The sequence below is a fragment of the Bos javanicus genome, chromosome 15 (assembly GCF_032452875.1).
Source record: "Bos javanicus breed banteng chromosome 15, ARS-OSU_banteng_1.0, whole genome shotgun sequence".
Lineage (NCBI taxonomy): Eukaryota > Metazoa > Chordata > Mammalia > Artiodactyla > Bovidae > Bos > Bos javanicus.
Window position 1 is genome coordinate 51,603,953 of NC_083882.1, and position 13,692 is coordinate 51,617,644.

The 13,692-nt window shown below is 36.2% G+C and overlaps 1 protein-coding gene across 3 annotated transcripts in view; it reads left to right on the plus strand.

Moving 5' to 3' along the window:
- Positions 1 to 13,692, plus strand: part of NUP98 (nucleoporin 98 and 96 precursor) — an 86,930-nt gene that overhangs the window by 23,759 nt on the left and 49,479 nt on the right. For all 3 annotated transcript variants that reach the window (XM_061380665.1, XM_061380667.1, XM_061380666.1), the window contains exons 11-12: positions 4,911 to 5,003; positions 11,373 to 11,513. In XM_061380665.1, coding sequence (XP_061236649.1) covers positions 4,911 to 5,003; positions 11,373 to 11,513 — 234 coding nt within the window. The remainder of the gene's footprint in view (positions 1 to 4,910; positions 5,004 to 11,372; positions 11,514 to 13,692) is intronic.

Genomic DNA, 13,692 nt, shown 5'->3' on the forward strand with positions numbered 1-13,692 from the left:
CAGGGTGACAGGTTTTGTTTTACTCTTGGGTGAACTTAATCATTCCATTACCACCGTAGAGGGATCCAGATCTAAGTGAGACTTTCTTTGTATTCCTCTTGTCTTGGGAAGCTGTCAATTTGATGTTGTGGGCAGAGATATTCTTCTGATTTGGAAATAAGTCATATAACAAATCTGGAATTGGAATAAGGTTGCACAAAGATTTGTCGCATTGTTATATCATTGTTCGTTGCATGTTACCCAGTATGGGATTGTGTTTCATTATGGTAATGATAAATCCAGAGTTTAAAAGGTTGGAATACTTGCTACAATTGATGTTGCCACACCCTTAAGTCATTCTTTAGAGTCATCTGTTCCTTTTCTTAGTAATTATTCCTAACAAGGACTAGTTTAAGACTGAGTATATGACAGTGTCAGTTTCTGAATGAAAGGAATAGTTTAAGGAGAGAAATTACAGGCAGGATGTTAGCACTGGTGAGCAAGTTAGGTTGAAGATCTTTTGAGTATTGATCTTTTGAGTGTTCAATTCAGTTCAGTCGCTCAGTTGTGTCCAACTCTTTGCGACCCCATGAACCGCAGCATGTCAGGCCTCCCTGTCCATCAACTCCTGGAGCTTTGAGTAAATTATTGGTTATTCATGCTACATGGGTAAGGTTTGAGTTATTTGTACATAAACATCTGATTTTTTTTAAGCTTTTAAAAAAATTGATACATAGACATTACATTTCAGATGTTTAATGTAATAGTCAAATATTTGTATATATTGTGAAATGTTTACCACAGTAAGTCTAAGTAACGTCTGTCATCAATAGAAATTTTTTCTCATGATGAAAATTCTAAGATCTCCTACTCTCTTCAGTTCAGTCGCTCAGTCGTGTCCGACTCTTTGCACCCCCATGAACTGCAGTGCGCCAGGCCTCCCTGTCCATCACCAACTCCCAGAGTTTACTCAGACTCATGTGCATCGAGTCGGTGATGCCATCCAGCCATCTCATCCTCTGTCATTCGCTTCTCCTCCTGCCCTCAATCTTTCCCAGCATCAGGGTCTTTTCCAGTGAGTCAGTTCTTCACATCAGGTGGCCAAAGTATTGGAGTTTCAGCTTCAGCATCAGTCCTTTCAATGAATATTTAGGACTGATTTCCTTTAGGAAATCCAGGGCTCCTTTAGGATGGTTTAATCTCCCTGTAGTCCAAGGGACTCTCAAGAGTCTTCTCCAACACCACAGTTCAAAAGCATCAATTCTTCAGCGCTCAGCTTTGTTTATAGTCCAACTCTCACATCCATACATGACTACTGGAAAAACCATATATACCTACTCTGTTAGCAATTTTCAGATATGCAGTGCAGTATTTTTAACTATAGTCAGCATGCTATGCCTTAAAATCCCAGGAGTTATTTTATAGCTCTAAGTTTGCCCCTTTTGACTCTCCGTCACCAATTTTGCCTGTCACCCACCCTCTGCCTCTGGCAACCACTGATCTGTTCTCTGTATTGGTGAGCTTATTTTTGTTGGTGGTGATTTTGTTTTTTAAGATTCCACAAATAAGTGAGAACACTTGTCTTTGTCTTGTGTCACTTATTTATATTTGATTTTCTTTGCCTTGCTTAATTCACATAGCATTATGCCCATAAGGTCTCCCCATTTTACACAGATGCAAAGTTTTCTTTGTATTTTGTGGCTAAACAATATTTTGTTACACATATATACCATGTTTTCTTTACCCACTCATCCACTGATATGCACTTAGGTTGCTTCCATATCTTGGCTATAGTAAATAATGCTGCTGTGAATATTGAGGTACATATTTGTTTTCAAATTAGTGTTTTCGTTTTCTTTGGGTATATACCCAGGAGTGGAATTGGTGAATTGTATGGTAGTTCTATTTTTAATTTTTTGAGAACCTTCCATACTATACTGTTTTCCATCATGGCTGCACCATACATTCCCACCAACATTGTAGGAAGGGTCCCCCTTTTCTCCACAGTCTCACCAGCACTTATTTTTTTTTATTGTATGATTTCATTTATATAAAATGTTCAGAATAGGTAAATCCATAGAGACACAACATAGATTGCTGCTTGCCCTGGGGTTAGTGGGGGTGTTAAAGGGATATGAAGAGCAGCTGCTAATGAGTACTGTACTGGGTCAGATAGCACCCCCCCACCCCCAATTTAGAACAAAAATGTTCTAAAATCGATCATGGTGATTTTGCACATCTTTGTGGCTATACTAAAAACTAAAAATATACTAAACTGTACATTTTAAATGGATTAATTTTTTGGTGTGTGAATTACATCTCAATAAAGTTGTTATTAAAAATATTTAAAACTATAAAAAAATACCAAAGAACGAACAAGGTCCTTGAGTAATCCCAACACAGAGAACTTCCACTTTCAGTCAGTATATTAAAGTGTGACGAGGTTGAGAGTTAAATACTGCTGCTGCTGCTAAGTCACTTCAGTCATGTCTGACTCTGTGCGACCCCATAGACAGCAGCCCACCAGGCTCCCCGTCCCTGGGATTCTCCAGGCAAGAACACTGGAGTGGGTTGCCATTTCCTTCTCCTCACCAGCACTTATTATTTGTTGTCTTTTTAGGTAGTAGTCGTTTTGACAATGGTGAGGTGATGTCATTGGCTTTGATTTGCATTTCACTGGTGATTAGCTATGTTAAGCATCTTTTCATGTACCTGTTGGTCATCTGTATGTAGTATTTAGAAAGACGTCTGTTCCTGTCCTCACTGCATTTTTTTAATTGGATTTTTTGCCATTAAGTTGTGTGAATTCTTTATGTAGTTTTGAATTTTAGCCACTTATCATATATATGATGTGCAAATATTTTCTCCCATTCAGTAGATTGCCTTTTCATTTTGTTGTAGTTTCCTTTGCTGTGCAGAAGCTTTTTAGTTATAGTCCCGCTTATTTATTTTTCTTTTGTTGCCTTTGCTTTTAGTGTCAGATCCAAAAATCATGACCAAGGCAGATATAGAGGAATTTACCCCCTATGCTTCCTTTTAGGAGTTTTATGATTTTAGATCTTGTGTTCAGGTCTTTAATCCATTTTGTTTATGGTGTAAGATAATGGTCCAGTTTTATTCTCTTATGTGTGGTTGTCCAGTTTTCCCAGTGCCATTGGTTGAAGAAACTGTCCTTTCTCCATTGTGTATTCTTGGCTCTTCTGTTGTAAATTAACTGATTGTTGATTAATTGTTCTTAATTTTAACTTAAAGTTGTTTTGAAATAACTGAGTTGATAAACCTTTGTCAGTGAGAATCTGTGGAAATGTGTGGTATAAACAGTGTAAGTTGGGACTTATTTCCCTCCTGTGGGTTTGAGGTAGTTCACAAGTATCTTGTTTTCTGCTGTTTATAGGACTGGAAGATCTTTTTTGGTAAAATTTTAACTCAGGAAAACAAAGAACATCTCCAGTACATATTCTGGTTTTTTTGTTTTGTTTTTCTTTAAAGGAAATTGATTGTGCTTGAGCAGGCAGTACTCCATTTTTGTGGCATAGCTATTAAGACAATTGAAAAGATTTAATGAACGCATGAATTAAATATATTGGAAGTATGTCAGATTACTTGCTTGGATTTTTAAATGACATTAGAAATACGTTTTTAAAAAACTTTTAAATTAAAAGTTTTTTTAAAAACTTTTAAAGTTTTAAATTAAATTAAACTTTAAAAAAAAGTTTAAACTTTTTTTCTTTGCATTTTTAATTTAGATGTAAATTCAAAACTGGCATGACACAGTAAAATATTCTTAGTTGGTGACACTGATATATATTCCAAAACACTTTATTCTAATGTGTTTTAAACTTGTTCACCTCCATGATACCTTTATAAAAGACTTCAAATGTTTCATAAGCAGATCTTGATGGCCAGTGGTTAGTTTTTCCCTCTTATCAAAAGAAATTAATGGTATGTTCATTAGCTGTTTTGTTGATGTTTAGCTCCAAAAGGAGCACAGAAGTTGTGGACATATGTGAACAAAAGAGAAATAATAGCAGCAGAGGTGTGATATGTACATGTCTTTGTGGGGAGACCTGTGGATTTTAGAAGGGAATCACAGGATTTTCTTTAAACAGTGGGGTCTCAGTGAAAGGATGGTTTGGTTCAGCTCTCCATCACCTCTGATAATGAAATAATTCAACTCAAAGTTATTCATAGATACTATTCATTATCTCTTTTTAACTGTTAGCTAGCTGAGTCCTTGCGTGCTCCTATAAGCTGATTGAATTTGACACCATTAAAGCTTCTCAATGTGTGATTACAGCCACACATTACTATCCATACAAGGTCCATCTGTTCAAAACAAAGCCTGCTGTAGAGATTTTTATAGGTAATCTTCACTTAGCGAGAATCTTTAGGTTCAGTGAAGTGTCTTGGTTGACTGTCTTATTTTTCAGTGAAAATTTGAGGGAATTATTTTTCTTCTTCTATTAATTAAGCATGAAGCATAGAATGGAGGCTTTGAGAGGACTTTTCTCGTGGTCCAGGGATGTGGGTTTGATCTGTGGTCAGGGAACTAAGAATCCCACATGCCAAGCTACAACTAAGACCTGAGGCAGCCAAATAAATTAACTAAATTTAAAAAGAACAATGGAGGCTTTGAGTCTTACAAAGGGAATGTTCCCCAAGCTCAAGCACAATCACTTTGCTTTAATATTGGGTATTATCCTATACTGAATTAAGTCTAAAATGTAATTAAGTAAATAGGAAGACTGGGTTCTGTTTATGGTTATCAAAAAAATTTTTTAAGTTAAATTAGCCTGCCATTTAAGATTTCTAAATGCCAAAAAATGAAAGGATGTAAAACTTACGGTCAGACTGCTTTGTTTTAAATTCCCTTGTACAGGAAATTGAGAATTGTGTTAAAGTACAGTCTGCTCACTCTTGTGTCCTCCTAGGATTCGGCACAAATACCAGTGGGAATAGTATTTTTGGAAGTAAACCAGGACCTGGCACTCTGGGGACTGGGCTTGGCGCAGGATTTGGAACAGGTAAGGGATTGTACCAGGAGACTCAGCAAGTGACACAACTTGGCTTTCCACCTGCTGGAACTTAAGCCTTCGTTTCATCATATGTATGAAAATAAGAGGCCTATAGATTTTCATTTTCACAAACGGATTTATAAAACATTCCCATATGCTTTATTTACCGGGCTTTAAAACACTGGCTCATTTATCTTAGAAGCTGAATATTCATTCCTTTTCTACAAAATGTTCTCTGATAGTCCTGGTCTCCCTGGGATTTTCAGTACTTAATGTGAGACCTGTCAGTATGATGACAAGTCCCTGAGACCCTGAACTGTTAGTTAAGTAAGCTTTATTACCCTAATAATAATGCAGCAGTAAGAGCACATGCTGAAATAATTAACATACAGATTGAGGTTTTGCAAGGTCTGTGCATGCTTTTCCATTCTTCTCACTGTGTTATAGAGCTAAAATGTCAAGCCTTTGTCTCCATTCCTGCCATTGATAATTGTTTTTCAATGCTTTTGAAGACGTTGTTCCTTCTACCTGCCCAGCTGTTTTAAACAGTTGGAGAGGGTGATGGTCATAAAATGAGTAAGTGCTTACAGGGTCATTTAAGCATATAGTTTTGTCTACTTCCCCAATTCATCTGACCATAGGTGAGTCACTTAGTTGCAAATCATGTATTTCTGTGGTCTCTGCTTCTATTGTCCAGTTATCTGTCATCTCCTTTTTAATAGAACCTCATTTTGTACTCTCTGAACTGTTTCCCTTTGTTTTCTTTTTAAAATAAAAGATATAAGGTCTTAAAAAGTCAGTAACAGAAGTAACATGAAAAGCCTACACTTTTCAGTAGTGAAGTAACAGCTATTGAAAGTTTGGCATGTATATTGTCAGACTTCTTTATATACACTTTTCATATATGTGTATACACACATGTATGTTTGTATGCTGTATGTGTTTGATATAGAGAATTTTTGTGATACTCTTGAAAGGAAGCCATGTCCTATACCAGTGTTTTTTAAACCAAAGGCTGAGATATATCAGGTGATATAATATTAATGTAGTTGATTGCAACCAGCATTCTTTAAAATGAACTAGAATTTAAAAATCATTGTATATTGCAAGGTTAAATACTGATTTAACTTTTAGTTTTATATATGTGTGTGTGTTGGGTCTCAGTGTGTTTCATATTATGTGCTGTGGTCAAAATGTTTCAAACTGCAAGCAGCTTCCTTATTCTGTATTCTTTGTTTGTTTCTTTTTTTTTTTTTTTCATTTCCCATGACATTTTGGGCATATATTTTTTCTTTGGGTTGGTATACGTAGATCTAACTCATTTCTTTAAAAATAAGTATTAAGTGTTCCATTGTATACACACACACACACACACACACACACACACAACACATGAGTAGTTACATGTGCCATAATTTGTTTGACTTTTCTCCTATTGATGGTCATTTGAATTATTTGATTTTATTAGCAGTGAGGTAGTGAAGATCTGTGTTATATAATTTTGTGTATGGAAGTGTTACTCTAGGATTGAATTGGGAATTGTCAGAAGATACACACATTTTTGAATTTTGGTCAGTCTTGCTAATCTTAATTTGCCTTCCACAAAGAATGCCAGTTTGCATTTTTGCTCATATTTTATAAAAATGCTCCCTTTTTCATACACTTTCCATGTTGTTTGTTTTCTTCATCTTTGTGTGAATAATAGTGAAAGGTGGTTCTAATTTGCACTGTGCTGATTACCAGTGAGGGATACCTTTGTGTATGTTTACTGGCTGTTTGCATCTTTCAGTTCTCTATTTATATTTGATCTTTGTTTATTGTTGATAATGTTTTATATATTGTGGATATTAAATCTTTTTGGTTGTATGGAAAACTTTTTGAGCTTTTGAGCTTCAAATTCCACAACATATATTTTGCAAGAAATGAAAACTGAAAATCTGTGGGGTTTTGTACAGTGTGTTCCTTAAACTTAAGCAGAATATAACTTCTGACATCAGTGTTCTTGTCTAATCCCAGAGGAAAGGTTAGCTTTGGTTTGGGCTTTTTCAAGGTAGTTTTGACTCTTAATTTATGAACTATAAACCTAAGCTTGGGTAAGGTGCTACTCCAATGTCTGTTACCAGATATTTCCACTCTGTCTTTATTGTTTAATTTTGTTTATGGTATCTTAATGTACCAGTTTTATTTTTATGTGGTCAAAAGTTGTCATTCTCTCCACTTTGGTTTCTGGGTCTTGCAGACTATGATTTGCAGTACTGTATTCTGTAGTACAAGATTATAAAGTGGTCTATAAGTCTTTTCTTGATGCTGTTGTCTTCTGTTCCACAGTAATGTAATGTCTCAGTCTTTTTCTTTGTTTGAATATATTTGGTTTTCCTTGAACAGTTGAGCCTCACAGACAGTGAATCTTATTTTCATTGCTGTTATATAGTCCTAATTGATGCCTTGCCCATAGAAACTAAAAACCAAATACAATCAATAAAGAACTTTACACCCCTAATCACAGCACCAATAGATGATGTAGGGAAACGAGAGTTGTGATCACTGAGTACACACTATTGAAATTCTTTGATGGTTACATCTGCTAAAGCAGGCTTTTGTCTTTGAGAGGAATGTGTCTAGACACTATTAGGTATGCGTAGCCTCATTAGTGAATTCTGCATTGCATGATATCACAATTAGAATAACATTGTAGCTTTGGACTATGTTTTAGGGAAAGTGAAAGTTACTCAGTTGTGTCTGACTCTTTGCAACCCCATGGACTTTATATAGTCCATGTAATTCTCCAGGCCAGAATACTGGAGTGGGTAGCCTGTCCTTTCTCCAGCGGATCTTCCCGACACAGGAATCAAACTGGGGTCTCCTGCATTACAGGCAGATTCTTTAACAACTGAGCTATCAGCTATCATATCAGCAGTTGGAAATGTTCTTTACCAACATTTCCCATGTTTGAAGGAAACATTAAGCCTTTGACTGTGTGGATCACAATAAATTGTGGAAAATTCTTAGAGAGATGGGAATACCAGACCACCTTACCTGCCTCCCGAGAAGCCTGTATACAGGTCAGGAAACAACAGTTAAAACTGGACATGGAACAACAGACTGGTTCCAAATTGGGAAAGGAGTACGTCAAGGTTGTATATTGTCACCCTGCTTATTTAACTTATATGCTGAGTACATCATGCCAAATGCTGGGCTGGATGAAGTGCAAGCTGGAATCAAAGCTTACCAGGAGAAATATCAATCAGATATGCAGATGACACCACCCTTATGGCAGAAAGTGAAGAAGAACTAAAGAGCCTCTTGATGAAAGAGGAGAGTGAAACAGTTGCTTTAAAACTCAACATTTAAAAAACTAAGATTGTGGCATCCTGTCCCATCACTTCATGGCTAATAGATGGGGAAACAATGGAAACAGCGAGAGACTTTATTTTTGATGGCTCCAAGATCACTGCAGATGGTGACTGCAGCCATGAAATTAAAAGACGCTTGCTCCTTGGAAGAAAAGCTATGACCAACCTAGACAGCGTATTAAAAAACAGAGATATTACTTTGCTGAAAAAGGTCTGTCTAGTCAAAGCTGTGGTTTTTCCAGTGGTCATGTATGGATGTGAGAGTTGGACTGTGAAGACACATTCCTCTCAAAGACAAAAGCCTGCTTTAGCAGATGTAACCATCAAAGAATTTCAATAGTGTGTACTCAGTGATCACAACTCTCGTTTCCCTACATCATCTATTGGTGCTGTGATTAGGGGTGTAAGGAAGGTGAGCACCAAAGAATTGATGCTTTTGAACTGTGGTATTGAAGAAGACTCTTGAGAGTCCCTTGGACCGCAAGGAGATCCAATCAGCCCATCCTAAAGGAAATCAGTCCTGAATATTCATTGGAAGGACTGATGCCGAAGCTGAAAATCCAATACTTTGGCCACCTGATGCGAAGAACTGACAGCTTGGAAAAGACCCTGATGCTGAGAAAGATTGAAGGCAGGAGGAGAAGGGGGTGACAGAGCATGAGATGGTTGGATGGCATCACAGACTTTATGGGCATAAGTTTGAGCAAACACCAGGAGTTGGTGATGGACAGGGAAGCCTGGCGTGCTGCAGTTCATGGGGTTGCAAAGAGTTGGACATGACTGAGCAACTGAACTCAGCTAGCTAAATGGGTATTCTTATATAGCTTCTTGCTTTGAGTGATAGAGATTCAAACTCATGCCTCAACAGAAGTACATTTTCATGTAACTTAGGCCTTTGGGTACTTCATGACCAGTAGGCTGTAGAAACCTTAAATGTCCAAATACATAAATTTTTTGTACACTTAGATTTAAGTGACCAATCAGTATAAAATGTTATAGTATTCTTTGACATGAATTTTTTTTTTCTCCCAGTGTGCTCAGATTAAGGAACACTCATTAAATTATGGTGGGTCAGTTTCTTGTTTCACAGGGATAGTAACTGTTTCACAGGGGTATCAGTAGTATGCCATTTTCTTGGTAATTGCTTAGTAATATTACTAAGGGGTTTTAGTGTTTAATATTTTCCATGAAGTAGTGATAAGTTTAAGGGGGTGTGTGTGTTTTAGTCGTTCAGTTGTGTCCGACTCTGCGACCCATGGAGTGTAGCCTACCAGGCTCCTCTATCCATAGAATTCTCCAGGCAAGAATAGTGGAGTGGGTTGCCATTACCTTCTCCAGGGGATCTTCCCGACCCAGGAATCAAACCCACTCTCCTGCTATGTGGGATTTAGTAAAGTTTGTTAGACTAAGATATACAAAATAATCTACCCAAAGCTAATATGTTCTGACATTCTGATATATATAATTACATTCTGATATTCATTAGAAGGTCTCAAAGGAATATATTTTTACTTATTCCTTGAGCGTACTTGGAGTTTTTAAGAACACTGTTACCATGGTGCCCCCAGTATATCTTCCTTATAATTCCTACAACAAATCATGAATATGACACATTTCATAAATTGACATTATCCCATCAGAGTATCCCTCAACTTGTGTAAGTCCTTTAATTATGCATTTTTATTATTTTGTAGGCTTTACTGAAATACAGTGATTTTTAGACTGTTTCCTGATTCTTCCTTCAGGGCTAATGCAAATACACACCCATCCAGAACAGAGATTTTTACCCATTTTATATACTCAGGTTTTATCTAAGCTTTTATTTAGGGGTAAGGAGGTGTTTGTTACCTGGGGGGAAAAAAAGAATCCTGAAATGTTTGCTGTAAGCTGTGTCCTTTGAAGGAATAATATATTTTTAGTTTTTCTTCGGATTTTCACCAATTTCTAATGGGTTAAGTCTTATTCCCTGTTTCAAAACTGGGTTTTTAAAGATGAAATAATCCCATTGCTGTATTGTTATCTTCTTAACATTATTAATGAGGTTGAACAGTTAGGGAATGTTTTGTTCATGTTGGAGTCACCCTCATTAATTTACATTGTATGCTTCTCTGTGTAAAACTGCCTGTCCTTTTTTCTGGTTGCATCTCACAGCTGTTTCCATTTGATATTTTTGATATCCCAAGTAAATATGTTTGAAGTGATTTTCCTGGTAAACCATATCTCTGTCAGGAAGCATTGATATGTTGAAAGGAACTTCAGATCTTCCAAATTGCCAATAACTATAACTTTTTTGAGAGTGGCAGGCTAGTGGAAAAGTACCTTTAATTTATGCCAATAGCTTATTAAAAAACTGAATTCTCCCCATTTTACACTTTAAAATCATTACCAACAACGCAGTTCATAAACACGATTCATTAGGCTTTAATTGGTTCAGTTGAATGTTTTGATTTGCAGATGCTGAAATTTAAGGAGAAATGACAATTTTAAAAATTCTTTACAAATCTGTTTTTACTATACAGTAGCAGTTAAGAGCCCTGGCTGATTGTCAGATGCATTGAGGTTTGAACTCTGGTTTTACCACTTACTACATTTGTGACTTTGAACTAATTTATTAAACCTTCCATTTTCTCTTCTGGAAAATGGGGATAATAGTTCCTATTTCAGATTTGTAAAGGTTAAATGATATGATAGTAGCTAATATTTAATGGATGTTAGTCTCTACCAGATTCCTAAATGCTTAATATATGTGTATTATTTTAATCTTAGGATAAATACCTAAGTTATATATTATCTCATGTTATAGTTGAGGAAGCTGAAGCACAGAGAGGTTAAGTATTTTGCCTCTGACATATCTATCTCAGAACAGTGCCTGGCATATAGGTAGCATTTACTGTATTAGCTTTTTTTGTTGAAATGAGTGTTTATTATGAAGTTTCCAAATGTATTATATTTTTAAGTAACTGACCTCTGACATAACATTCAAAGGATCCTCTGTGGCGCTTTTTCTTTCCTCTTGTCTCCATAGCTCTTGGTGCTGGACAGGCATCTTTGTTTGGGAACAACCAACCTAAGCTCGGAGGGCCCCTTGGTACAGGAGCCTTTGGGGCCCCTGGATTTAATACAACGACAGCCACTTTGGGCTTTGGAGCCCCCCAGGCCCCAGTAGGTAAGTGTCAGTCACTTTAGAAGGTTTTTGCTAATACTTAACTTGCTGACTTGAATTTCCATGCTACCCTATTCCGTCCTTCCTTAAGCTGTACGTACATACAAGTCATTAAACAATCATGTAATGTGGAAGGACTTAACAATAGATCCTGGTTTTGCCCGCTTCCTCACTTCTAGTCTTACGCCCCCAAAGAAACCACTTTTGTTGCAGCTTTTAATTGATCTGGTGTATAAATAAGTTCATATCTGTAAGTGATGTGTTTATATTGCTGTATTTTGCTTAAGTCTACATATATTTAACTTGTTAATGATAGATGAGAATGTAACTCACTGATCCACCTCTGTTCTTTATTCACTTCTCCCAGTATATCTATGTGTACTGAGTTCCTGAAGTTTTATCTATTAAAGTTTTTCATATTTCATTCATTTGAATATCCCTTCCCAGTTTTTGTGATGTCTGCCTGCCACTTTATTATTATTTCTAACTTAAAATTAACTTACTTTGTGAGTTACAGATCTTGTTTTTTTTTTTTTTTAATTGTTCATTTCCTTTTGTTTCTTTATTTTTTTATTTTCTTGGCCACACAGTGTAGCATGTGGGATCTTAGTTCCCTGACTAAGGGATGTAGCATGTGGGATCTTATGCATCCCTTGCATTGGAACCTCAGAGTCTTAACCACTAGACCATTAGGGAAGTCCCTTAAATACCTTATTTTAAAGAAAATTATATTTTACCAAAAATAAGAAACTGATATCACCTGGCAGATAGGGAGTAACTGAGATGGATGAAGGAGAGGTATAATCCTCATGTTTCACATTTTGAGAAGCCTTTGCAAATTTAAGCTATGTCCTTACATACTTTTCGTACTCTGTCAACTAGGAGATAGTATTTCTTGAGTCTCCATGATCAAGTAAGGCTAATAGTACCCTTCCTTACCCTTCTTTTTCTCTCATTTCTTTGCCCTTTTTATATTTTTGTATTAATAAAGTACTTTCTCCTAATACTTCCTGTCTTCTTTTCTTTGGGGAAAGAATAAAAGTTGTAAAGGAACACAGCATTTTATTATAACTATGAAAACATTGCTTCTTAGCCACATAAGTTGTTCTCATACAGCTATTTCTTTCTCCTGGAACTTCTAATTTTTTTTTTTCCTTGCGTTACTCACCCATATCACCTTACATTAGTCCAAATTCTTAAGGGTGGTACCAGAATTCTTTTACCTCATTCTTTAATCTCTCTGTTCTGTAGCAATATGAACTCTGTTTACTACCTAGGCCTTCAGCATTGCTCTGGGATATTCCCTTCACGTCTGCTCACTGGAAACTGATATGTCTTGGATATAGGTTTTTTCTCTTTATTTCCTAAATTTTCTGGAATGTATCTTCAAGTTAAAGTTATATGAAAGATAAACTTTGACTGCTTACAGTTCTGAAAACATCTTCATTTGTTCCATACACTTATTATGAAACTGGTGTGAAAGTAATTCACCCTCAGAATTTTGACTGTATTTCTTGCATTAACCGTTATTGGTAAGTTTCATGCCTTTCTGAAACTTGTTCCCCCACCCCCACAAACGTTTAGGATTGTCTCTTCTGAAATTTCTGTGATTTGCTTATACCTTTTCCTTTTTTTTTTTTTTGGCCACACTGTGAGTCTTGTGGCATCTTAGTTCCCCAACCAGGTTTCACACATGGGCCCCAGTAGTGAGGGTGCCGAGTCCTAACCTCTGGACTGCCAGAGAATTCACAGACCTTTTCTGTCCTAATGTTTGATTTTTTTTTAACTCTTGTTTCTACTTTCTACAAGGTTTTTTATTGTCTTCTGAATCATCTTTTTGGATTTTTATTGTTTTCCTCATTCTCTGAAAGTTCCTTCTTTTAAGCATCCTGTTCTTAGATGCAATTTTTCATTAAAACTCTGATTAGGAAGATGACAGGATAGAGTAGTTGTTTTGTATATATACTTTGTATTGATTATTTTTTCACAGTCTCACTTTCTCAAATGTAGTAGTCTTAAATCACTAGGCTTTCTGGGATTAAGGCAGAAAGTCCCCATTTTGACTATTATCCAAGATACAGTTTACTTTCTTTTTCTTTATCACTGTCTCCACTTCTTTCCTTAGACATTTGTTATGTTTTCTCATCTGTTCATTTACACCTTCCTGTTCTTTGTCATTATG